The following is a 27,288-nucleotide window of genomic DNA, read 5'->3' as shown; positions in this document are numbered from 1 at the left end:
TAGGACTAAACACTATGGTTTCAGCTATTTGAGAGAGACCCAAAACTACCTATCATGTAGAATCTATAATCTGGCTCAAGTACAAACTTGAAACTGGCCAGAAATAACTTAGCTAGAAAATGAACATAGGTAAGAACTCAGGACTAGTTCTTTCCTTCTTCCCTACAGAAATAACTTAAAAACAACAGCACTACCCCAAATCATTTTCTACCTCAGGTAGAAGTAGACAATGTAAGAAGCCTTGAAAGACAGTTCTTAGCCAGATAAGCTACTATATTTAACTGCTTTTTTTTTTCATGGAAACAAATTACAGTGATAATGAAGAATTTGAAAATTCAGAAAAGTTATCGGACCTATACCTCAACAATGTTAAAGGTTCATGGTACCCTACTAATCATCTTTCTAAAGATGAGTGTGACTGATCATATTTACAAAAAATGAACACAATAAATCCCAGGAGAACACCATTCAGTTCATTACTTTAACAAGTAATGAACTAGACCTCCTGGCATCATTTTGACTGGAAAAAAAAAAAGGCTTACACTGAGAAGACTTGCATTAGATTAAGGATGTGCAGTAAAGAATAGGCTTTTCCTCTCCAACCCATTGTTTTCCTGACTAGCAGGGATTCATAGTAAAAAGAGAGAGAACAGGGGAGAGCAAATTAACATTCCCTTATTTAATAAATATATACCAAGTGCCTATCATGCACTAACCTCTTCACAAGGCCCTCTGAGTAGAATAAACAAATGTTACCCATATATATTAAGCATCATGCTAGGCACTTTACAAAATGTTCTCAAATGATTCTTGTATCAACCCTACAAAAAGGTATAAAGGAATAATAAGTTGAAACCTTGACCCCTCTGGAACACATAATGGAATTTAGCCAACAGTCTATTTCATCAATGACCTGTATCCTCAGATTCCTGTATTAATCATCTTGTTCTCTCAAACTCCAAGAAACCACCTTTCAATGATCTTGAGGCTTAATAAAAAATTTTTAAAAAGTGACACACGATCACTAAAAGCTGGGGGGGAGGGGTATAGAATTGTTATGGTATTTTATTCTCTAGTCAATTCTTAGGCAAAGGAGCATACACTATGAAATGGGACAAACCAAGGGGTAAATGCTAGGTAAAAACAGCTTTTAGTTTCCCCAAAATTTTAACTTAAGAGTACAGATTAGTGATCTTTTTAAAGGAATGAAGTACTTCTCCCCCTCTCCCCCATAATACTAATTCTAAAGCTAAGAACCACTCTCCCTACCTCTCTCCCCAAACACACACACACACGGTTGGACAGCTGTTTCAGAACAAGACAGCTGCTGTCTCGGTGCTAAGAGAACAGTACTTTCAGTCAAAACGGCCTCGGGCAAGATACCAATCTCACTTTCCTGAACTGCACTTATTGCCCACAGATGACACTTGGCAGTGTGCTTTGTAAACAGTGAGCCAAAACAAACAGTTTTCAATCTAAAAGCGGCAAAATATGATAAAGCCCCATTTGTTGACTGGAAACAGCGTGGACTCGGACAAGAACATCAACGATCCTAACCATCACCTGCCGCTCCAAAGACAACCAGCTTCCTTCCATCCTCAGGAGCGGCATCAGCACAGGGTGGAGGAAGCAACTACGTCACCAGGGCACCCGCGACCAGCACCTCTAGTGCCTCGGCCCAGCTACGCGCCTGGGCTGCGTCGGGGCTGAGCCGGGTCCTGCCTGGCCGGATCGGCGTTCTCAGCCAGACCCGGGGTGGGGGAGGGGGACAAACAGGCCAGCACTCTACCCCCTCTCCTCTCACCTGTTCGAGCGCCGCCTTTTCAGGAGGGCCCGGGCAGGGGGCACCGGCCGGTCACAGAAGCGGAAAATGGTGCCGAGAATCCTAACCAGCCATTTGTACATACCAAGCCGAAGCAGCAGCGGCGGCCGACACACCCCGAGACGCAAACCCCAGAGCTGTCGCCGCCGCTGCCGCCTTCGCCGCCTCAGCCACCACAGCCAAGGTTCAGTCGCTGACTTGTGACGCGATCTGAAGGCCCACAGATACAACGTCCCCAGGGCTACAGGAGGACCCCGCCCGCCACCGCTCTCGACGTCACCTCCTCCCTCCCGACCGGAAGGCATCTTCGTCGTCAATCTGCGCACGCGCACCCTAGGACCCCACCTCCTGCGGGACTGCCCAGGCCCAATCATTAATAAGAGCGAAAGGACTGTGGGTGGGGCTTTCCCTTGCCGAGCCAATCCTGAGACGGCCCGCGGGACAGGGCCCACAGGCTACACGTGAGGCTGCACCACCGGGGAGCGCGCTCCGAGGGCCCGAAATACAGAAGGTACTCGGTAAACGCTTGAGCACACAAAACAAACGTAGGTCAGGTTAATGTACAGATGTTTACCGTGCTAGGAGGAGCCCTTTATTTTGCTTGTACCTTGTACTTGACGGGAACTGTCACCTTCATTTCTCCCAGCAACCGCAGGCAATGGAGAGCCCTGTGCCCATTTTTAATAAATAAGGAAATCGAGGCATAGAGCGATTAAGTAATTTGCCTGAGGTGATAAAACTATCTAGTGGCAGAGCTGGAATTTGAACCGGGGTCTGAGAACCAGCGCCAGTCCCCGCCCTAGAGGTCTACTAGGAGAGACGAGATTACAAATTACGAGACAGCCGGCCGCTGTGATAAAGGTGTATGCAGAGTGCAAGGAGCCAGAGGAAGGAAAACGCGCTACAGGGAAAGGGAAGGGCAGAACTCCAGGGAGGCTGCACAGAAGCTTAAGAATTAAAAGGTACCTGTGGCCTGTTAGTTCCTACTAGTCTCCTCCTCTAGGCTGGTAAGCAGTGCTGCTAATTACTTTCTGGGATCTAGAGGTCACATTTCTGGTTAATTATCAATAACAATAAAAGTCCTACCCTATTCAGTGATAGAAAACCTAGTGTGCCCCCCCCCCCAAGAGTGCTGGGTATCTTCAAAGGTTTTCATGCCCCACCAATCCATCCCAGACCCTTACCTGTGATTCAGTTAAGGCCAGATTTCCAGACTTGCTATAACTTCAACACAGACACTCCCCAGTACAACCTCATACTTTGTTCAATAAATAGTATTCTGGAATTCTGCTGCAAAACCACTAGCTACCCAGCTACGTCTACCATCACTCTGGCTTGGGGGCAGGGGCAGTTCCTGTACACAGCTAACATCAAGATGTCACTGAAAGTTTGAGAATACTGTAATAGAGTTACAAAGCCTAGAAGACTTAGAAGTGGCTGTTGCAAGTATAGCATCTATAGCCCATTGCCTTCCCGTACACCAAAATGTTGCAGATTTGATTCCTAGTCCGGTCTGGGCACATACCTAGGTTGCAGGTTCGATCCCCGGTCGGGGTGCGTACGGGAGGTAACCAATGGACGTTTTTCTCTCACATCAATGTCTCTCTCTTTTTCTGTCTCTCTCTCTGTCTCTCCCTCTCTCCCCCTTCCTCCCTCTAAAAAAAGCAATTAAAAAAAACATATCCTCAGGTGAGGATTAAAAAAATATATCAGAAAACTGCAAGTTTTAGAATAGCAGCTTCTCGCATGTTCTGGCCACCAAGATTTAAGAAATACCAGCATCAAGTCTCAGAGCACTGTAGCACAACACCACATTTGTTTTTTCTTTTTCTGCCTCAATAGCACCTGCACACCCAATACTGAAATGTCGGTGAACCAGCATGAAAAGTGGAAAACCTCAGTCTGAGTTCCTGGGATTCATCAGCAAACAATAACTCCTGAGTGTGGCAGCCCCCGCCCCCTCTGCGCCCCCAGAAACTGTACATGCCCTTTGTGGCCTCTTAATGTCTCTAGTTGGCCTCAGAAACAGATAAAAGGAGGGGACTCAACCTTACCATGGCTCCCGCCTGGGTCTTGTCTGCCAGTTGATGCCTTTGCCGTCCTGTCGTCCACAGTAGGGGCATAAGCCACTGTGCATGCATTGGTCAAGGAATGAGATTTTCCTTAACCCCAACCCCCCCACTGCCACAGCTATTCCCGGACCCAGAAACTCTTCACTGGGGGGCCAGAGGAGAATCCCAAAGCCATATAGAGTAACAAGGACAGTGTGATTTCTGCCCTTGGTTTGGATCATTTAAACCCTTGTACTGCCTGAGGGGCACAACCTCATTGCTTAAGTTTTCGCCGGGTATCCTAAACAGTGGCTGCAGGCTTCCAAAAAGATGCTCGTGCTCCTCTGGCTGAGATCCTCTCCTCCAAGCCTTTCCAAGCCCCAACCCCCATCTTCCTCAAACTCTGCTTCCCCTCCACGAACAGTGTAGACCCAGCCCCCTAGCCCAGTCCTTAGTCTTGCAAATATTTCCTTTGTCTTCATTCTCGGAGTGTTAAAAGACTTCCCCTCAACTCTCTTTTTTGCTGACCCATGTCGGAATGGAGTTGTGGGCCATCTGATGGAAAGGGGAAGGAGGCCATAGATGAGATGTTGGTTTCATCCTAATGTACCTAAAATCTAACATAATTCACCACCCTGAAGATTGATTTCCTTCTGTGAACCAACTTCTCTGCCACTCAAGAAAAACGTGTCCTCCTTATAATGTAACTTTGATCTTAATCTGTCTTAATAATAACCTTAGCCCTATTGTCCAAAAGCAAGTACAGCTCTTTCTTGTCCTAGATTTTATTATAAAATTTGCTCACACTAACTACAAATGACTTGGCCTGCCTCATGTGGTGACATAATAGCTAGCGCCAGGCCTTACCTAAGCTTAATCAAACCTGCTTTTCAGATCTGTGGGCTGATTAAATGTGTTTACATAGGCCCAGCATAGCTAAGTACTTAACGTTTCCTTACCCGTCCTCCCTTCTCATGTCTAATAAACTTGCCAATTCTACATCCTACATTTTTCTCAGACCTCCCCTTTTCCCCTCTCCAAACCCAAAGAAAGAGCTGCTGTCATTCAGGGCCTGCTCATTTCTCACACCACTGAAATAGCCACCTTCTTTTCTACCCTGTCCCTCTTCTATGCTATTTTCAAGGTGATCTCTCTTTGTCTTTTTGCAGTTGTTTTGTTGCCTTTTGTTGTTGTTAAGGAAGGTAAATTTATATTGCTGTTGTTCTTATTTAGTAAGGACAGTAAATTTATAAATTAGATTTATGGTTTTCTGTTATTACTGAATCACTAAAATAGGCGGGGTTGGTTTTCACCAAATTCTGGAAGTTTGTTTGCAGTGGTAAAACTGAGGGTCCTTATGACTTTGATTAAATTTAGTTTTAAATCTTAGCCCTAGAAATCATATCCCTGTCTCTCTCTATACCCCTCAAAGACTTAGTCTTTCCCCCAGATAATCAGCAACCCCCAAGACAGCAGAATGCAGTAGCTGAGACCTGAGTAATAGTTACAAGGTCTGGACATCTGGCAAGCTAAAGATACTGTAACGTCTTGACCTAAGTTATATTTCAGTTCCCCCTGGCCAGAAGGATGCTTGAAAGGATCTCAGAGCTGTCTTCAAGACCTGAGAAATGATTTATTACCCTTACCTTACCTTGGACCAATTAGCTCCCAGCACTACCCCAAACTCCAGTAACCCACAGTGTTTTGTGATTTTGTCCTGTATAATCTGTAACCTACACGCTATCGGGGAGTCAGGTCTTTAGAGCATAGCTTCCCATCTCCACATTGGCCAATTCAATATTAAACTTTTTTTCTACACTGCAAACTCCTGCTCATGCATTTCTTTGGGCCAGCGCATGCAGGCAGGCACACCCAAGGAAAAACATTGGGGTTCTGGTAGCAGTGGTCTGACTTAAATACGAGCTACCCTAAATTTTTCTTTGGACAGCCCTAGGGAGAATGTCAAAAAGGGAGACAAGTATCTTGGGGAGCAGCTGAAACTAAGGTGCAGCCAGAAGAGGAGGATGCCACCAGGTGAAAAAGTTCCTGCTGAGTTAGACAGCAGGAACGCCTTGTAGGGGCTAAAAGAAAAGATTCCTTTTCCTCCTTCTACATTCCTCTAGCTGGGCTAATAATCAGATTACCAAAGACAGATTAACAGGAGAAAGTAAAATTTTTAATATACACACACGGGGAATTCACATAAGCATTAAAATTCCAAAGACAGTGAGGTAAAATTGTGTGTATGTGTCATTTTGCAAAGTATAAAAGTAGGGGGTAGGGATATGAGATTTCAAAAGTGAGAATGGGAGATTCACAGGTAGTCAAGGAAGAGCTGAACATATGTTCAAGGCAGGTAAATTTTTGCTAGGCAACCCAGAAACAATGACATGGGGTAATCTAGTAAACAGGCCCCTGTTTGATGCCCTCCCATCCACCACACTAATTCAAATTAGGCTACTAAGGCAAACATCCTAAGATTCCCTTTCTGGAGTAGGTCTTTCCCTCTGAATCTCGTAGATAGGAAAGAGGAGAGTGTCAAAGATTCTTTCTGAGTCTTTTCTTAATTACCAGTTTAAAAATCAATTATCCCAAAAGATAAAACTTTTGGTCTCCTTCACCCTCAAATGGTTAATGATGGTTCTGACAGGCGCACTTATAATTTCTAAAGATTGAGTACCTGAATTAATCTGAAATATAATTATATTACTTATAAAATTGTAGAACACATATACTTACGTAAGCAGGAATTTAAGGTTTTTTTCCTTAGGCTTCTTTCTCCTAGACCTTTGCACCCTGCACTCCCCTTGATCCCGGACTGAAGCAATTAAGTAGGTGGCGCAGCTGTGAACAGTGGGTTAAGATATCAACTTATCAAGACATCGCCAGACAACCAAGATCAAAAGAATGACTTCCAGGACTGCACGTAGCTACATTCCATTCACAGCCTTAGTTTGCCCTATATAACCCTGTCCCTCAAGGCCACTCCCTAAGACAGGTTTTGGATGCTTGTATGCTCCATGTCTTCTTGGTTGGCCAGCCTTCTCAATAAATACCTTATGTGAGTCAACCCTGCCTCCACTGAATTGGATACGGCGACAGGCAGCCAGAGGCCCCTCCCCAGGGTTTCCCTGTAACAGTTCCAGATGGGGGCCCAAGGCAGAAGTCACAAGGATAGACCTTCCAAATTACAGGGGTGAGTTTTTCCTATAGTTGCTTGTTACAGACAACTCTGTGCATGCTCCAGGGAATAATTGTCTAGTGAAAGTACAGAATTCCCATGAAAACAATTGGGAAACCAGCTAAGTTAAAGTAAAAACAGAAATCTTGTTCTAATAACGATTTTAAAACAACAGCTTAAGATTCAAATAAATCTAAAATGCATGGTACTGATGGACATTAAATATTGCTCTGCTCGATCCCCCGAAATTTTTGTTGACAATCCAATATGGAGTCACTGCCAGCAATGAGTTATGTCAAGTGCTATGTCAAGACTGAGGTAACGGGATGTAAAGGGAATGCCCTTGAGGGGGGTGGGCTTGAAATGCCCGAAACCCCAAGTGTGGATGCTTGGATAAAGACTCATCTGGACACACATATGAGTGGCACCTCCACCCCTTGTGGGCTGTAAGAACTCAGAGCTCCGACCACCCAGTGCTCAGGTTTGGCTGTATCCTGGGTTATGCTCAGAGCCCGGCCAGACTTCCACTCCACCGGAACTGTGCTGTCACTGTGGGCACTGGCTGGAGACCAAAGCCAGCCTCTCCACTTGCAGATGCTGCCAGTGACAGGGACTTAGCGCCCGATGCTCCCTCTGCTCGCTTCTATCACTTAAGGTCCCCCTCTCTATGTGTAAGCTGCGTGTGACTCTATTGGCTTATTGGGAGGTCTCCCTTAAAAAACCTGGCATTGTGGAAAGATACAAACATGTGTGAGTGACTTCTTTGGGGATGGTCCCTTGCTCACAACAATTTTTTTTAGAACTTTTAGTAAGTAAAAGAATTTTGCCTTTGCCTTCCAGTGACCTTGCTAAAGCAGTCTCTCCTCGAGATGTTCTGTGCAACACTCTGAATACAAGCAGTTACTGAAAGCATTGGGCTTGCATTGATTTTGTTTGATAGTGTTTGTAAGGAAGTCATGGTTTCTAGGACAAAAATACTTCTTAGGCCCAAAAAGTAGTATGCAGATATTTTCCTTGTTTTGTAATAAACAAGCCCCCAAAATTATTCACATAATAATGTTAAGTTAACATAAGTATATTACCTTATATATTTATGTCATTTATTACATATTATTATATTATTTATTCTATTTATTTGTATTATTACATAATAGTAATATACTAACACTAACACTTTGCTGACCAACTATTTCAAGCCAGAACTCGCCCATGCAGCTGGCTACTTCTCCACTCTTAAAACTCTACATTGCTTTCAGACCTTAAATTACTTAAATTAATGTAAGTACAGACACCGGTTATCTCGTGACTGGTCAGCAACGTTCAGACACAGAAACACGAATATACTTGTGACTGGTCAGCCTAACATATAACTAAGTGAACAAGAAAAAAGTCAGGTTCCCACTACCTTGAAGATGAAACCCAATATCCTAAGCATGACATACAAAGTTCTTTACAGCCTGTCTTCAAATAACTTTATCGTTTCCCTACTTATACATGTCAAACTCTCATTCCACACTTCTTTTATGCCTCCAAGTCTGTTCCTTCTGCCTGGAATACTTTTCTTCCACCTTCTTCACCTCACAAACTCCTACCTAGTCTTTGAAACCCAGATCAAAACGCACCTCCTATGTGAAGCTTTTCCAGTGGCTCCTCCCTCCAGTGGATCCCAGCGTCTCACTGCTTCCTCCTCAGTTCTCCTATGGAACGTGTATCCATATCTCTCTATTCTTCTTCTTCTTCTTCTCATTAATGTGTCTGTGTCCTTGGAGGAAGGAGTCATCTCCTATTTTTTCCTTATTATTTTTAAAAATGGAAGCTCAAGAAATGTTCAATAAATGAAGGGATGATAAATGAAACAAACACATTGATTTGGGGAAAGTTACCCGGATCTCCTTGCAGAATGCGAATCAAGGAAACAGACTTATCTCCCAAACTTGGACCATAGCTGAGAGACGGCAGGGTCATGCATGCAGCTGAGAAGACAAAAGGATGTTACAGTGAATCATTTACCAGCTCGGATCCCTAGACCTGGGCAGGAGGGGACATAGGTCACCTTTCCTGACTGCGGAAGCCAATGAGAGTTAGAAAACACCTCTCCTTGGTTCCATCACACTTCCATACCTGTTTTTCCTGCTCTTGGAAACTTGCCTGCTTCTTTCTACCCTGCTCTCTGTCACAAGTGATTTTTAGGCTTTTTTAAAAAAGCCAGCCCTGGCTGGTGCGGCTCAGTTGGTTGAGCATTGTCCCGTGCACCAAAAGTTTGCAGGTTCAATTCCTGGTCAGGGCACATGCTTGGGTTTCAGGCTCGATCCCAGTAGGGGTCTTGCAAGAGGCAGCCAATCAATTTCCACTCTCACATGGATGTGGGGTTTTTTCCTCTCTCTCTCCCCCTCTTCCACTCTCTCTGAAAAGCAATGGAAAAAAATATCCTTGGGTGAAGGTTAAAAAAAAGAGAGAGATAGAACCAACCCACTTCTCAAAGATTCCTTGTGCTACTTCTTTATAGTCACACCCATTCTCATGTCCTCCCTTCCTCTCCCCTCTCTCGTCCTTTGAAATTTTTTTTTAATAGTTGAAATTTCTCACTAACACAAAAAAGAAGGGATGGGTTTCCCATTTATTCTTATGCTGTTTTGAATGATGGAGGTAGGAAGGAGCATGGACTAGGAAGTTAAGGGAATCTTCTATGCCCACCAGTGGGAAAATTATTAATAGTAACACAACTATGTTAAAAGTAATACAAAGCCCCCCACGGAAATTATTTTTATTCCTATAATTGGCTAGTTTCCAGGAAAATGTACATTGGCTCTGTGTAGATAAACTCTTGGCATGGTACTAAAACTGATAGGCACTCAACAAATATTTATCAGGCAAGGACACTGATCCAACAGGGAGCAATGCATTCCATAACCGGCTCCTAAGAGAATGGGAAACAATTCTCCATTTGTTCCCAAGGGCAGTTGTTTCCAAATTAGTAAAGCTTTTTGCAATGGAAAAGTAAAGTCACTAGCAGGTCACCTGTTGGGGTTTCCTATTTATGTATCCCCGATTTACTTCTCCAAGCAGCAGAAAAAACACAAAAAATAGACTAAAGTGCTGACTAAAGTCATGAACCTGAAATACCACTGCTGTAAACAGCTCTCCATTCCTAAAATCCCTCAGAGATTCTCCACCAGATCCCTCTGCTGGTATTGTGTAGCCCACCTTTCGAGAGAAGGGAAAGGTGCGGATTGTGTGGCCAGTTAGGTAAAAACAATAGTTACCAAATGGTGAATGCATTTACCTTGGTAGTAGATACAATGCTAAGAACTTTCATTTACTCCATATAATACCCCTGTGAGATGTGTGATTTTATTATCTCCATTTTACAGTTGAGAACACTGAGACTGAGAGAACTTAAATCTTTGCCTTTAGGCCACACAGCTAGTGATTGGAAGTGGTGGGATTTGAAACCAGGTCAGTTGACCAGTGCTAGAAAGTCTTGGCATTCATTAGGTCTGAGATGTGACATAGAAATATACACAATATTTTTAAAGCTCCCCCAGGTAATTCTGATATACTGATTGCTTGGGAAGCATTGCTACAATCTATTTCCTGTAAGGAATCCCCTGCAAATTGGGGTGCTGAGAACTGATAAACTTAGATCAGAGATGCTCTTACTTCATAAACACATGCTTCAGATGGACAGTGCTAAGTGACTAGTGGCTTTTGCCTGCTGCTTTGGATAAAAATGTGTTCTTAAATTGTTTCTGTCTTTATTTATTTTGAAGCTCATCAGACCACCAGAAGTCTGAGTAGTGTAAGAGCTCCACCAGAAGCTCTCCACCAGAAAGAGAATTAAAATACCTTGTAGCTATAAAGCACACGTTTAGTTACTTCCAACACTGAGGTGGATGGATTCTGGCATAGTTCCCTATAAAGTCTTTGCATTTACTTTTCTTTTACAAGAAGGAAGAACAGGAGGAGGAGGTGGAGGAGGAGGAGAGGAACTAATAGCTAGATGGGAACTTTGAATAAGAAGAAATAAAAATAAAGATATATAATAACATAAAAAGGTTTCCTTTAATCTGAAGCATATTTTGGCAAATGTAAGTATATAATTGGACTTAATGAAATGCTCTTAATAAAATCTAAAGACTGTCCTATGAGGAATGAGTGTGTGAACTAACATAAAAAGTAGTTTTGTATACACAGGCCAACAGAACACTGACTGGGTTGGTTTCATTCACAAGAACAGGAGAGGAAAATATCTGAAATCACACTTGATTTCAACACACCAAGCCAAACGACTAATAAACCGCCCACAAAGAATGAAACTATTTTCAACTCGTCATTCTGCAAATATGTATTATAACATTAAGATATGCATAAAATTGTGTAAGGTAGAAACATACTCGACCTTTCATTGAAAAGAGGAGGAGTCAACTATGGTGAAAGGGTTGGGACCTGCCTGCAGTGCCTCGGGAACTTCCTGTTGTCACCACACCTCTGGGTTAGTTATCTGAGCTCTCCCGGGGCAAAGCCCTCAGTTGAAACTCCAAGGCTCTGGGAAGGAAATCCTTCTTGTGAATGCAACACACTCGCTCGTTTCCATATGCTGAGATTATACGTCTTCATCAGTTTGATGTGCTTGGTGAGATCAGGTGGGTCATTTGTGGAATCATTTCCTTAATTATTTAAAAAATATTACTGGTATTAATGTCATTTTGTATTTTATCATCCCACTTCCTTAATGGACTTTTTAAGTTTCATTCAATCATTTTTAAGAAAAGATATGGATTAAATAAATTTCTAATTCTGAAAAAAAATTACTTTTTTCTCAGTAATAAAAGAAACTCTTATTCCTTTGGATTAACTTTTTCTTCTCAGGGTCAAAAATTAAATATATTGGAAATTTAAAAGAATGTTCTTTTCTTCATAGTTAAATTTTTCTGTGCCTTTCCACCTCTATAAAATAAGATTATTTTTTGGAAATTTTAAACTTTATTTTATTAGAAGATCTGATATATAGAGGGTAGGCTTTTATAGCTTTTATGTGTTAAAAGTTTATTTAAATTGTTCTTACAGAAAAACATAATTTTTATATATGTAAACCCCTTAGAATGGTGTTTGGCATATTGATAGCTTAAAAATTATTAATCATAATTAAGAAATAAAAATTAAAACAGTAACATAAATGACGTGAAAAGCTTTTTAAAAAATTCAACACCTCTCAGTCTTTTTAGGAACCCAGTTCTTTTTCACATAGGTTATGGTAATGTGGTACAATTGTTTTGAAGGACAGTATGTTATATATTAGGACCCCTAAAAATGTTCACGCCCTTTGAAGTAGCAAGACCATTGCTGGGAATTTATTCTAGAGAAATATCTTTTAAAAGAAAAAGAACTTCTATATAAAGATGATTCTGTTCTTTAGAAAAACTTGAAACTAGATACAGCAGAAGTGTACCTACATACAGGAATGGATCAAGTATGGTACACCTGCTTTTTAAAAAAGGTAGCCTTTAAAATAATTCTGAAGCTTAGCGGTGCATATAGTCTTTTGAATTAGTGTTTTTGGTTTTTTCAGATATAGTGCTAGTGAAATTGCTGGGTCAAGAAATAATTTTTTCTTAGTTTTTGAGCTTTTTTAAATTTATTTTTTAAAATTAATTTTAGAGAGGGGGAGAGAGAGAGGGAAGTATCTATTTGTTGTTCCACTCATTCGCGCATTCATTGGCTGATTCTTGTATATGCCCTGAGCCGGTATCAAACCTGCAGCCTTGGTGTATTGGGACAAGGCTCTAACCAACTGAGCTACCTGGCCGGGGCTTACTTTGTACTTTTGAAGCTGATTTAATAGTAAGTTAAAATTTTACTAGTGGTGATATTTTAACCGAGAAGTCAACATTTTAAAGTTTGTTTATCATTTTTTGTTTTGTTTTAAAAATGAACATAAATGTAAGAGTAGCTTGAGCGGAGAGGAGACTAACCGTAACACAAAAACCTAATGATGTGTGGTTCCTTCTTCCAGTCTCCCCTTATAGATCTCTATTTACAAAGCAACAACTTAATTGTTTTGTGACTTGCCTTTATACGTAATGTTTCCTCATTAGTAAAGTCTTCTTTTGAATTTATTCTAGAAGACTCACTGCTGCATGATAGGCTGAGCAGACAGAGTACACACCTCAATAAACTTCTGTAGCTAGAAGGGAAAAACTTAATTATGCCTGTAAGCTAAATCTAGACTTCTCAGTATCTGCAAAAGCAGATACTGAGAAGTCTTGAACTTGGAACTTTCATGGGGGAGGGTATTAAACAACATGCATCCGAAAGCAGAAATTATTAATCACTTTTTGCTTTTGCCTTGTTTTCCTTGCAGTCCAAAAATTAGCAAGTGTTAGGATGTGATTCAGAAATCCTAAGGTTACAAGTCATTCACTTCGGGCGATTTTTGTTTTGTTGTTCCAACCTCTGTGAAATCATGGGAATGTTTACCATAATCTTACCAGTGTACAAGGCAAACTCTAGTGCATACCAGAATCACCTGGAAAATTCATTAAAAACATGGAGACTCTACCCCCAGAGATCCAGACTCAGGGGGTCTGTTGTGAGATCCTGGAATATGCATTTTTAATAAACCCTCAAGGGTTTTCAGCAACAGGTGGCCCAAGGAACACAGGCTGATAAATATTGTTTTAAATTAAGGCTGTTGTCATAAGTATTTTTTAAAGTTACTCTGTCATCAGTATTTTGGCCTATGGTAACTTGCGTAAAGTTAGGTAGACATTTTCCTAGAGAAAACAACTTAGTGCCAAACACAGAGAATTATTTTCTAGGATACTAGAAATCCTCTCCAAACGATTTATAATTCTGCATGTGTGACTCATCCTTCTCTAACACAGAGGTGAGTGAGGGAGTGGGTGTGAATACGCATACTTCGCACATGATTAAGAGATGAAAGCGGAGAAACCTGGCATCTGATTTGTTTCTAAGCTGTGTCTTAAAGAAATATAAGCCTGGGGTTACAGCCGAGATATCTTCCCAACCAAGAGGGCATTTTGCCCAAAGCTTCCTGCCCGTCTCTGCCCCGGGGGAGGGGAGCTGGGGAGAAACAAGAGCTCTTCCCCGGTCAGCTCTGAACCCTTCCCAGTCTAGCTCAGGCCAGGTTTTTCATACTGAATTCGGGTGGTCCTCTGCATAAAAATATACATTGAGTTACTTTTCATATTTAAAAAATTAACTAGAATTTCATGGCAGAGACATGTCACCTCCCCCTTCTAACCTCTTAAAAAAAAAAGGAATCCGACTCATTTTCTAATTTCTCCAAGGCAAACTTTCTTGCCTAAAGAGATTTTTATTTCTGGGACATTGGGAAATTCCTTCAGAAAAGTGTTGTCAGGCAAGCATAACAGTGCGCTCAGGGTGGGTTACTGGAAACATCCCGGCTCCATCTACCAGCGTGGGGAGCCTGTGCCCGACGCTGGCCTGCGCTCGCTCCCAGCGCGCAGCAGACTGCACCAAGCATCTCTCAGCCTTGGTCAAACTGAGTGTGACACTGTGACAGAATGGGCAGCTGTGCTTAGCGGCAGGATGGTGTATCTTGTGAAGACAGAGCAAAGGATCCTTTGGCAGGTTCACCCAGAGTTGTCAGTGCTTAGTCGTATCTCAGGGACTGTCTGAGACTCATGAAATAAGTCAGTCTAGGGACACACAGGCCGCACTGAGCTGGTGTACCTGACCTTGGACTTCTGTTTTAAAGAAGTTGTTAACACACATCTGCGTCATGTTTGGGGGTGGGAGGAAATGACAGCTAGCTTGAGCACGCCTTGGAACACAACACTTGAAATAAAAGAAGTGTGAGTCAGGGCTGTGGCTGCTTTACTTCCGTCTGGGTGCCGTGCAGCGGGGTTAAATTAGGTGGAATTTCATGGCTGTCACTTGGGTTTGGAAGTTAGTGGACTAAATGTCACCAGTGTGGGTCTGAAAGAAACTGATACTTTCAGTTTTAATAGCCTGACTCAGCCATATGGAGCCGTATAATATGACCCTGCCTCTGCTTATTGACTCACAGAACGTCAGGACTTTCTCTCTTGCGCACACTCACGATTCATCAGTGGGTTACTTCTGTCCACAACTCCAACATCTTTTTTAATGTGAATGAGGTGTTTCCTCTTTCTGTAGATGTTTCCCCCCAGTCAGAAATGTGAGGGATGTTATCAGTTCCTCCAAAAGCAGGTTTAAGCTAAAAACTGAGTGTGACACTGTGACAGAATGGGCAGCTGTGCTTAGTGGCAGGATGGTGTATCTTGTGAAGACAGAGCAAAGGATCCTTTGGCAGGTTCACCCAGAATTGTCAGTGTTTAATCGTATCTCAGGGACTATCTAACGGGGACTCATGAAATAAGTCAGTCTAGGGACACATGTGTCTCTGTTCTGGGTTGTCTTCTAGAGAAATAGAGCTGGTGGTTGAAAGCAGAAACGTCCTTCCAATCAAGAGGGCATTTCGTCTCTCCAACCCAATTTTCTATCTCTGGCAAAGGGAGAACAAAGTAACAGTTATATTTAGTTGCTGAGCCTGAGAATAAGAGTAGTAGTTTATTTTGCACATTGTTAGGTACAAACCCTCTTCCTGCCCACAGAGTGACCATGGTGGAGGGCTTAATTTAACCTTTAGTGATAGAAACGGAAGTCCACCAACCTCAGTCTCTGAGGAGAAAGAAAACAAATCGGAAAACTGAGAGCCTGTTTGTTCTTGTTTTTTTAAATATGTCTTTATTAATTTCAAAGAGAGGAAGGGAGAGAGAGAGATAGAAACATCAATGATGAGAGAGTCATTGATCGGCTGCCTCCTGCACGTCCCCTACTGGGGATCGAGCCTGTAGCCCTGGGCATGTGCCTTGACCTGGAATCAAACCGAGATCTCCTGGATCATAGGTTGATGCTGAGAGCCTGTTTTGATTTGGACAGAAAAAGTAAAGCTTCTTTGCAGCCACCTTCAAAAGACTTCATCTTTTCACCTGGTCTTTCCATGAAACTATGAAATTATAGGAACAATTTTTTTTAGTTTTATTGAAATATAATTCACATACCATGCAATTCACCCATTTAAAGTGTACAATTCAATGTTTTTTTGTGTATGCACAGATGTGTGCAAATATCACCAATTTTAGAACATTAAAAAAATTTATTTTATTTTATTGCTTGTAGAGAAGAGAGGAAGGGAGAGAGAGAGAGAGACATCGATTTGTGTTCCACTTATTTATGCATTCATTTGTTGATACCTGCGTGTGCCCTGACTGGTGATCAAACCTGCAACCTTAGTGTATGGGGATGATGCCCTAACCATCTGAGCTTCCCAACCAGAGCCAAACATTTTTATAACCCCAGAAAGGAACCCAGTACCCTTTAGCTATTGCACCCCAACCTGCCTGTCTCTCCCCAAACTCAAGCCCTATGTAACCACTAGTTTGTTTCTTGTCTCTATAGATTTAACTATTCTAAACATTTCATATGAATGGAATCACATAATATGTGTTTTTTGTATGTGTGTGACCGATTTCTTTCACTTATCAAAATGTTTTTAAGATTTATCCTTATTGTAGCATATGGAACCATGTTTGTTAACTGAAGATATTTAATTAACAGAGAGAGAGAAAGACCTGTTGCTCCACCCATCATTCCTGCATTCATCATTCATGTATTCATTAGTTGTTTCTTGTGTGTGCCCTGACCTGGGATTGAACCTGAAACCTTGGCTTATCAGGACGATGCTCTAACCAACTGAGCTATCTGGCCAGGACCTTCCTATATTTTTTCAGATTTGGGTTGTCTTTGGTTATAAGACTGCCCTGGAAATTTGTTTTCCTGAGTAGATGCCTCTTGTCTTTTCAAATCACTAGCTTTTGGATCTTAGAATTTTGTGTCCAAAAGGAATGCCAGAGATTAGCTAAGCCTCTAAGGAATGAGGAACCAACCTCTCATTTTAATGTGAGAAAACTGATGCCTTAAATAGACTATTTGTTTTACCTTGTTAATGAAAGAGCCAGAACCAAATCCAGTCCTATGGCCAGGGTGAAGCACAGCCACCTGTATTCTGGCCAATAAAATTTCCTTTTTTCCAAAATCCTTCCAAAATGATGGAAGGAAAGGAATTAATACTTATTGAGCACTTAATTTAATTCAAGTCTCATCCTAAGTAATTTTACTTGTGTTATTTCATTTGGTCTTCATAACAACTCTATGAGATCAGTACTATGAACCCAGTTTATCATTAACATCATCAAAAACATATATATAGTGCTTTTCTTTTGCTTCAGGCTCAGTTTGCCTCTGGAAGCACTACTAACAAATAGCCACTATTATGATAATTTTATACATAGGAAACTGAGGCCCAGAGTGGTTAGGTAATTTCATTACCAGAGGTCACATAGCTAGTAGGCAATGGAGTTGGACCTCAGACCTAGGTCTGACTCCAAAACCCCTGCTCTTTGTAAAATCATGTTGTGTTTTTGTAAAAGACATTAGGTCATTTTTGTAAAGAGACAGAAAGTAAATATTTTCAGCTTTGTGAGCCATTGGTCCCTCAACTCTGTCTTATGGGCAGGAAAGCAGCCATGGACAATGCACACATGGGCATGGTTGGATTTGGCTCATGGGTGACCATGCATTTGATTATAACAGAGCATCTCAGGCACATCTATGTTATCTTTGAAGATATTATGGCCAGACTTCCCTGATACCCTACTTGGATATGTTTCTTTTAACATAACAGAGGGAAGGCAATAAATGATAATCAGGCCTATTCTACATAGGAGTCTGAATTCCTCATTGGATAGGAGACATCATCCATCCCATTGTAATTTTCCACTTGTCAACAGGCAATGGTATTTCAGAGTAATTGAATTTCAGATAGTCTGAAAAGGAAAGGCAAAGTTTCTCCTGTTTCACATAAACTCTAATAGAAGAGGTTAAGCTGTAGAAACCAGTTTAGCATGTTCTGTGGTTACTCTGGCTCTGTGAACGCTACCCCTGAACAAACTTGACTTTGTAACAAAACAAAAAAATAACCAAAAAGGTTAGCTTTCTGAAGGCATACAAATAGTTAATCATTTTAGTAATACCAACTTAAAGTAGAACTTAAAAACTATATTTATGAGGGTGAAATAATTTAACAAATTTGCTATTCACAAATATCTAGTGCTTGCATGCTCTCCAAATTGCCTGAGGATTTAGGATCCAACAAGACAAGTTCCTATGGAAGGTACTGGGAAAACTGGACAAAAAAATAACATAGTACCTGCCCTCAAGGAGTTTAACTAATTTGTAACATTGTTATCTGTGGAAGTGGGATTCTTGGAGTACTGCTGGCATAAACATTTCCAGAGGTCCCCACAGGAGGATGAGATATGGTAGAAAGCTTTACTTTCATGGAATTACATCCCTGGGTTTCTAAAGTCCCATTTCCCTTAGTCCAGTCATAGGACTGTAGCTGGGGTTTCAGTAAAGCTAGCAGCAAAACCAGTGTCCAGAGTTTCCTTTCCATGTCGGAGTTGGTTCCAGTTCAGCATCAGGCTACTTATAGTCCATTAGTCCATTATGTGGGGGACCCACATGGCCTTGGGCCTCAAGGCCTAAGCACCAAGAGTCCCAAGGGTACCAAAAGCACAAGAGAGCAAATTCCTTTGTTTAGGGGATTAAATATCCCAAATTTCCACACACCTGCGGTGGCCACACCCATTCTGGCCAATGACCTTTGTTCCCAGGTGTGATTGACAGCAAGCAACTTTGTTAGTCCCCACCCCTCAACTTTACCGGGCATGCGCCTATCTTCCCCTTGTTCAGGCCCCTTCCCCCAATGTTTTGCAGGGGACGTGCCTATAATGTCTGGCCTTTCCTTTGCTCCATTTCTATTATTAATAATTTGCTAATTATAAGGGTATCAACATGGCCCAAAGTAAGGTAAATTTAATGTTTCCTTAAAATGTAATTAATTCTGAGAGGAAAAAGTTAATAATCAAAGGCAATTTTAAACTAAGAATATGGGATACATGACCCATTTTTGTTTGCATATTATTCCTAGGCCTTGTCATCTGCAGATAGATATTTTTTTGCAGATGTATTTTACATAGTTTGTCATAGTGCATGTGCCATTTCATGCTCCATTTATTTTATAAACATTACATCATACAATCTTTGTGTTAACAGGTTGATATTTATTTATTCAGAAAACATTCATTGATGCCAACTCTGAGCCAGCCCCTGTTCCTGGCACTGGGAATACAGCAATGGGTAAACAGAAACTGGGTCAGTTCTCTTGGAGCTTCTACGCTAGAGCAGGAGGTTATGTCAGAAAAAGGAAAGAACGCTTCAGTCATGTGATATGAGAAAAGGAAGTGACATTCTCTGAAGTAAGGTGAAATGTTCTCTGAAGGGGAATTTAATACAAGAACAAAGTAGAATAATATCTATAAATCCTGGGGGACAGAATATTGTTCAAAGTCAGGTCATCATTCAGGCCAAGGAATTCATCTACAGATATGAATGAACTTAGGAAATATATTATTCAATATTAGCCCTTCTTGAAAAGACAGCAAGAGCTTTTCACCCAGGGGTGAATGGAGAAGCCTAGGAAAGGGACTCACTGTAAACAATGATCCACTACTCTGCAGAACTAAAACTGCATAACCAGGACCTATGGTTCCCGAAGATAATTTTTATACATAGTTCATTCTCATTATTCATGGTAGTTATGTTCTACAAGGTCACTGTAAATGCTGGATTAGCAAATATAGGGGTAGGTTCCCAAGAGCTTCTGGTTACATTTTTGTTGACCAATCAATACATATATATTTTGATTTATTAACATTGGTCTCGTAGCCAACAGCACTGTAACTCATGCCTGAATAAAGCTTGTGTAACCTTTATTTTCTCCGTAAGGCACAGCACTGCCTTCTTCAATTTAAGAACGCCAGAGAGCATGTAAGGACTCTCATGTGGGGCCATTTTAAACAGGAAAATCAGTCAGAAAAAGCACAAGAAGCAAAAATATAAAAAACAACACACACACACACACACACACACACACAAACCCACGTGGTAGTAAACAGACAGTGAAAAGGTATTTTTTATGAGAGTTGAAGGGAGAAAGCAGTGTTGTGGCATTCGACCTCAGCTGAGAGTGGACGTGTGGGGCAACTCAAAGTTTTGCCACTCTTTACACATCCATGAATAACTAGAAAAGCACCTCGAGTATTGATTTTCGGGGTTACAAGTAAATTTTAGCGAGTAGGTGCATTCACAAATATGGAATCCACAAATAATGAGTGACTATTTTGACCATGGGAACAAAAACCATGTGTTTGTGTGTGTGTGTGGCTGAGGAAGGCCTCAAGGAGAGTGTGAGAGGCGATGAGTGCCTCACTTTCCTCATCTTTCCTGGTAGGAGACGAGGGGATAGAACAGGTATAATCAATAGAACAAGGACTCTGTGACTGATACACCACTACGGAGGCTTAAATCTTTATTTTAAACTAGAAAAGGAATCACTAGATGAACTAAAAATAATTTTGTAACTAGGAAAAATCGGGAGGTAGGAGTCAGGTCAGTGGGGAGAAGCATTGAGCGTGCTAATGCCCTCACCATGTGTAACAGAGGGTCACTAGGCACTGTCTCAAGCTACTAAAGCAAGGACTGGAGCGGAGTAAGGAAGTAAACTGTTTCACAAAGGTCAGCGGCAGGCCATATGGCAGAAGTCAGCAATCTGCTCCACAACAGTCTGAGATACAGTTTCCTGATGCCCTCAAAATCCTTGCTAGGGATTCACATTGGTGGATAACTAAGTCTGAATAAATATACCTAAGTCTGGGGCAACTCTGCATGTAGTCTACTTGTGGCCTACAGTCCATACATTTATGTCCCATGGAACTGAGATGTAAATATTTCATATAAAGTTATAAAGGTTAACACCAAAAGAATCAAAGCAGGCTATAAACTTCCCAGTATGAGAAAGAATACATAAACGAAAACAACGAAGAGAGATGGGGCAATCCATATAGCAAAAGATAGCTATAGAAACCAAAAAGCACAACGTGAGAAAATCCAGCGCTACAGGGTGAAGTGCAGTTGTGCCAGGTGGGTCCTCCAGGAAGCAGAAACCAGGATGGGACTGGACACGCACAGGATCCGCTGTGGGATAGAGGAGCGGGGAAGGCGCCTGTGGAGAGCCTCCCACCACCACGCAGGCCTGGCGCCTGAGAAGGGAGCGGGGAAGGGCGGATTGGCAAGGATGCGCTTCAGCGCAGTTCTGAGAATATTTCAGCCGGGCTGACGGGGGTCCCCGGAGCCGTAGTTGCCTGTTACTGGAACCCTCCATGAGGCAGGCATGGCCTGCGTGGCCTGGCTCCAGTCCCCACAGGGGCCATTGTCTGGGAGCAGCCTGTGGAGTGATGGCTTCGGTGTGAATGTGGGGCAGCTGGAGGCACAGTAAACTTAGCTGTGCTCCCTGAAGAAGGTTCTCTCAAAGGCAGGTTAGAGTAAGGCATTTCTTTGGCCTTTACACCAGTTGTATCTGTTATGCCGATAAATCTGAAATCATCTATTTTTTTTAAAAAAGGCTCTCGGATTGGGTCATAAAATAAACCTAGCTAGATGCTCTACGTAAGACCTCTTAAAGGGTTTCAACAGTTTTAAGAGAATAAAAACATGCTAGGCGAATGCTAATGAAAAGAAAAAGCCAACTTACCGCTTCACTGTCATTTGGTAGAAGGAAAGGCAAAAAAAACCACATAATGAAAAAGGGTATAATTCCTGAAACATGAAGTGCAGGTAATCAAAAGTAAAAATCTACGAAACTAAAACTTAATAGCTTGGGGAACTTGAATTTGTCCCTCAGTGTAATGCTGTTATACTTTGCAAAATAAGTGCCCCATTGATATTTAAATACATTATTTCCAGGTGATAAGAAAACATTTCTGATTCCCTGAACAGACCATGCTCCCTATTTAGATTCTCATTTTACACCATATCTCTGTTATATGGTGTATATCACAGGTTGCAGTTTTATACTTGCTGGTATGTTTTCTCTCTCTTTTTCTTAAATTTGAGAGAGAGAGAGAGAGAGAGAGAGAGAGAGAGAGAGAGAGAGAGGAGAGATTTGTTGTTCCACTTATTTATGCATTCACTGGTTGATTCTTGTACATACCCTGACCAGGGATTGAACCTGCAACCCTGGCGCATAGGGATGACACTCCAACCAACTGAGCCACCTGGCTAGGACTGTTTTATTTCATTAATGCCTGACTCTCCCTTGGAAATGCCACCTGACACAGAACCTCAGATAGAGCAGACTCTTGTTGAATGGCTGTACATTTCCACTAAGGATGGGAGATAGTATATGTAAAGCTGTTGTAGTATTTAGTACTGAACAGAGGAACTAGGAAATCTGTTTTTCACTCAGTACTTGCAATGGGCTTTTTCAGAGCACAATGCCGTTATAAAAATAACTACGACATTTAAAGATATATGAAATCAGAGTGGTTCTATGAAATGAAAAATAAGTATTCATTTGTACTGCTCTTTTTGCCTTTCACTAACTTTTCATTTTTAAGGACTTCTAGTAAAGACTCGGCAGGTCAAGGAGGTTAGTCAAGCCATTGCATAGACATGAAAGTTGGCAGTTGCTGCTAAAGAATAGCTTGGGCCCAAATTCACTAGTCTTTTCTGAGCCTTCCAAGGACTCAGATATGTGACTTTTGATACACTGACTTAATGTTGCTCATTTGACTCAAAACAAACAGACATAACAAACAGTTCCCTTCTTTGGGAAGGGATCTCTATCTTCCTCAGGGTGAACTCATTCATAATTATCTCCACAGCATTCATCTCCTGGGCAGGTTGATGGCAAGTGAAAGATGACCTAATTTCCCCAGGCTACCTGGTGAGTCGGTTGCACAACCAGGAACAAAACCGAGAGGCTCATCCCTGTCTACCCTATGACACCTGTTCCATAGAGTGACTAAACAGTTATTTACTCTGGGGCTGGCTCTACAAGCACCAGACAAGTTTCAGTCCATGTGCTCCAGGAGCATACAAGTCACAGGAAGAGAAAAATGAAAGGGGCCAACAGGTGGAGAACACGTTCACATAGATGAGTAAGTTCTGACGCTAATGCACAGAGTAGTGTCGATAGGTGACAATACTGGATTGTATACTTGAAATTTGCTAAGATACTACATCTTAAATCTTATTGCCACACACACAAAAAGATAACTATGTGAGGTGAAGGATGTGTTAACAAAGAACTTTATTGTGGTAACCATTTCACAATATATACACATCAAATTATCACGTTGTGCACCTTAAACGTACAAATGTTATTTGTCAATTATATCTCAATAAAGCTGGGTGGGGAAGAAAAATAAAGGTAGTATATTGTGAGCATGCCTCACTGCATGTGCTACTTGACAGTGTAGAATAAAAGGAGGAATATGGGAGTTTAGGGATCACTATTTTCTAGGGTGGGAGATTTCAATTTTTAACTGTCTGTTTGAGCTTCTGCTATTTCTATTTTGGAACTTCACTCACTCCTCAGCGACAGTCCCCGCTGGTTTTCACAGCCCGAAGTTGTGGGGACGTCTCTTCTCAGCCCTGGAGTCCTGGGCTGGGGGCCTGCTGTGGGGCTGGGACCCCTCACTCCTCGGGGATACCTCCACCGCCGAGATGTCCTCCTGGGTTTAACCCGTGGCACCGGCTGTGGGCCTGGGGCCCCGTCTCCAATTCAGCCCCGATCCGCCCGCGTCTCCGCCCCTCCTACCGGTCTCGATGCTTCTTCAGCTCCCTGGTTGTGGGGCTTCTGTTCCACCAGATGTCAGGAGGCTCTGAGTGCTGGTTGTTCCATAGTTAGTTGTAATTTTGATGTGGTTGCAGGCGGCGGGGGCAGCTGTTCCCTGCGCCGCCGTCTTGCTTCCTCTGTGGGAGACAGTTTAAGGCCACACACATATGTTCCTCCTCAAACGCACCCCCACTCAGTTGAGCATCCATTGATGATTCTTGCCTAAGCAATCTTTAATTTGATGGTTGCAAAATGATTATAATCACCTCCAGCATTCACTCCACACTTACCAGTGGGCATTCAGCATTATACTGGAAGTAAGAGTCCTCTTCTCCTTTCTTTGTTTATTTGTATGGAATCATGGATTCCTAATTTTTTCCAAAGGCTCATACTTCATTAGTGCCCTTAATTATTTTGTGCTCAAATTATCCCAGATCTGGAGAGTGGAAGCCCCTTCAAGTTGACTCCTGTAGCCTTGTGACATGTTTTTAAACACTCCCTTGCTTTCTGCCATGACAAGATGCTTGAGGTTCATCTATGCTATTCCCCTCCCCATCCCTAACTTTTCTTCTAAGGCCATCCTTACAGCCTACTCAGCAGGATGAATTCTTGAAGGTGGTGCTTTGAGAAGCAAAGGAGAGGGTCCAAAAACGCCACTGCAGTCAACAGTTTTAGATGCTACTGGGCTCGTGGCAAGACACATCATGTTCTCCACTGCTGTCTTAGGCAGGTGCTCTAGACAAGGCACTTGGCCCATGCAGCTTCAGTTATTGAGTCCTCTACTGTGTGCTGGGATCAGTGAGGGCTACACAAGATTATAAGACACCATTCCAAGGAGACTACAGTCTAGCAGGATAGACATACATGTACATAAATACCTATAATACACCCCTGAAAGCATTTTCATTGTGCTTTCAATGAGATCCATAAAAGGGTTTGGGGAGTTCTGTGATGAGGGAGAGTACTTATAGCTGGGTGACTTTTGGGGTTAGACCTTGAAGGAGGTAGAATTTGGAAAAGATGGTTTTTCTGGTGAAAAAGTCACTATGTATGAACTTTGAATCATGTATGACTTAGCATTTTTATGGAACTAGATCTAGCCTCTTGCGAGGTGCTGTAAGGCACATAGAACTACAATAAGTGTAGGACTTGATGCCCGACTAAGTAAGGAATTGTCACGATGCCATCTAATTTTTATTTTCAGATACAGATGAAACATGTCCTTCATTCACCAGACTGAGCTTTCACAGTGCAGTGGTTGGTACGGATCTAAGTGTGAAGTTGATGCTCTACACAGAGAGAAACCAGACCTGCGCACAAGTCATCAACTCCACAACTTTGGGGAACTTGAATGTGACCAAGAAAACCACCTTCATTATCCATGGATTTAGGCCAACAGGCTCCCCTCCAGTTTGGATAAGGGACTTAGTAGAGGGTTTGCTCTCTGTAGAGGACATGAACGTGGTTGTTGTTGATTGGAATCGAGGAGCTACAACTGTATTATACAATCATGCTTCTAGTAAGACCAGGAAAGTAGCAACAATCTTGAAGAAATTTATCGACCAAATGTTGGTAAGGGAGAATTCTCTTAGATGACTCAGGGCTAAATTGAAACTGGCCCATTATTTCAAGAGTTAAAGCCAAGGAATATCTGCAGTGAACAGGGGGACTATTTTGCAGATCCAAATAAGCCTCAGGGGAGGTGGAGGGAAGGGCTGGAGGTAAGGCCACATGTATGGTTGTGTAGGTTGTTCATTGCACAAAGCACCCATCTAAGGGAGCAACATTGCCATTGTTGACATTGTACATTTATAAGTTTATTAAGATAATTTTCCGCCCAATGACAGCAGTGTCCTGAGGAAGGGGCATATCTTCCTAACTCACATAAAGGTGTCCTGTGGGTAGGAAATGTTCTGTCTAGGGGTTTCTGGGCTTCAATGACTAGAGCTTCCTTAACTTCTATAGCTGTTCCTTTTCCTAGAAATGTCAAATTTTAGCTAGCAGATTGTCCAAAAACAAAACTGATACACGTGATCTGATGAGAAAACATCGTGTATGTATGATTTATGCCTTTAGAAGACTTACAAACATTAAATAAGTCTTAAATTTTATTTAGTGATCTCATGGATTGCTCCTTTATGAAAAAAAAAGTGACTTGATACTGGGACTATTTTAGAGTGAGTCACTGTGTTTAGCAGTGGCATAAGTTTTATTAGAATTCCCCACCTAAGTCACAGCCCTGGGAAAGTAAATAGTCAAATGATGGGACTGGCTGTCCCAGCTACTATGGTCAATGTGATCCACTCCCACCCTACTTTCTTTCCTTCCCTCTCCATGGTGAATTTATTTAATTGATCCAGCATGAAGATTAAAAAAGTTCGTCAAGTATTGTTGCCCTTCTCCCCAACTGAGAAGGTTTTGAAGATGCCTTGTCTTGCTTTTTAGAAGAAGCATGAATGGAGACACCATGGCATATAAAGGTTAAGTCATAGGTTTGAGTTGACAGACTAGTTTGAATGTTACCCTGACCCCTTCCCACTGCCTGACCTTGGGTAGATCACTTCAACTCTGGTCCCCAGTTTCCTTATCTGTATAATCAAAAGAATAGAATTTACTTTACAGAGGTGTTGTGACACTTGAGATAATGGAGATGAGGTGCTTAGATGTGTTTCTCCAATTCTCCAAATGTTTTCAACTCCTTGGCCCCCACAATTTATAATGATGGACCTCTTGAAATTCCAGGTAAAAGGAGCTTCCCTTGACAACATTTACATGATTGGAGTAAGTCTAGGAGCCCACATATCCGGGTTTGTTGGAAAGGAGTTCAATGGGAAGCTGGGGAGAATTACAGGTAAGGCTTTCTGTGAATGGGCATGGAGTGGTTGGCCTGGGCAGAATGTTCACTGGGGAAACATGAAGTAGGCAATCCAAGTCCTTAAGTTGGAAGCCAGCTCTTCCAAATATTTAATGTCTCTGAGTGTGTGATGTCTTGTGCAAAAGGCACACCATGCTAATGTTGACCTCAGGTTATTATTTAATAAGACACGTGCAAAGCACTTTGTAAATTGTATATGTCATTGAAGAGATTGGTGGTGACTTTATTTCTCTTATGGCTAGAAAAACAGCTATGTCTCATGGGTATTTGATCTCTGTGCCTCAAGCAGATATTCTTCCTTTCATTTAATCCAGAATAGCTTGAACTACATACCTAATAAGTTGCTGTCCCCAGGCACAGGAGGAGTTTCATGATAGGAAAATGAGATGGGAATTTTGATATTCTCTGATTATCAGTTTTCAAGCTAAAACTGAATAAAAATACTTAGCAACACAAGAGGTCAAATCCCAAACAAACCCGTGTTGGGTTTCTTGCTTAATACTCTCCTTGGCTACAAATGAAGGGCTGAAGGAGGCTTTCTCTTTCAGA

The 27,288-nt window shown here is 41.9% G+C and overlaps 2 protein-coding genes across 4 annotated transcripts in view; one reads left to right on the top strand and one right to left on the bottom strand.

Annotated features, from left to right (window-relative positions):
* SENP2 (SUMO specific peptidase 2) overlaps window positions 1–2,123 on the bottom strand; it is a 29,525-nt gene extending 27,402 nt beyond the window's left edge. The window contains exon 1 of one of the 2 annotated variants that reach the window (XM_081138389.1): window positions 1,805–2,123. In XM_081138389.1, the coding sequence (XP_080994515.1) occupies window positions 1,805–1,905 (101 nt within the window). In that variant the 5' untranslated portion in view covers window positions 1,906–2,123. The remainder of the gene's footprint in view (window positions 1–1,804) is intronic. The other variant, XM_081138390.1, reaches the window with a different exon arrangement.
* Window positions 2,124–2,248: 125 nt separating this feature from the next.
* Window positions 2,249–27,288, top strand: part of LIPH (lipase H) — a 41,980-nt gene continuing 16,940 nt past the window's right edge. Inside the window, exons 1-3 of one of the 2 annotated variants that reach the window (XM_081137671.1) lie at window positions 2,249–2,333; window positions 25,069–25,436; window positions 26,607–26,715. In XM_081137671.1, coding sequence (XP_080993797.1) covers window positions 25,149–25,436; window positions 26,607–26,715 — 397 coding nt within the window. In that variant the 5' untranslated portion in view covers window positions 2,249–2,333; window positions 25,069–25,148. Of the gene's footprint in view, window positions 2,334–11,562; window positions 11,698–25,068; window positions 25,437–26,606; window positions 26,716–27,288 lie in introns of those variants that run through there. The other variant, XM_081137670.1, reaches the window with a different exon arrangement.

The sequence above is a fragment of the Miniopterus schreibersii genome (assembly GCF_964146895.1).
Source record: "Miniopterus schreibersii genome assembly, chromosome: 5".
Classification (NCBI taxonomy): domain Eukaryota; kingdom Metazoa; phylum Chordata; class Mammalia; order Chiroptera; family Miniopteridae; genus Miniopterus; species Miniopterus schreibersii.
Note: the sequence above shows the minus strand (reverse complement) of the source record. Positions and strands in the feature narration are given on the sequence as shown.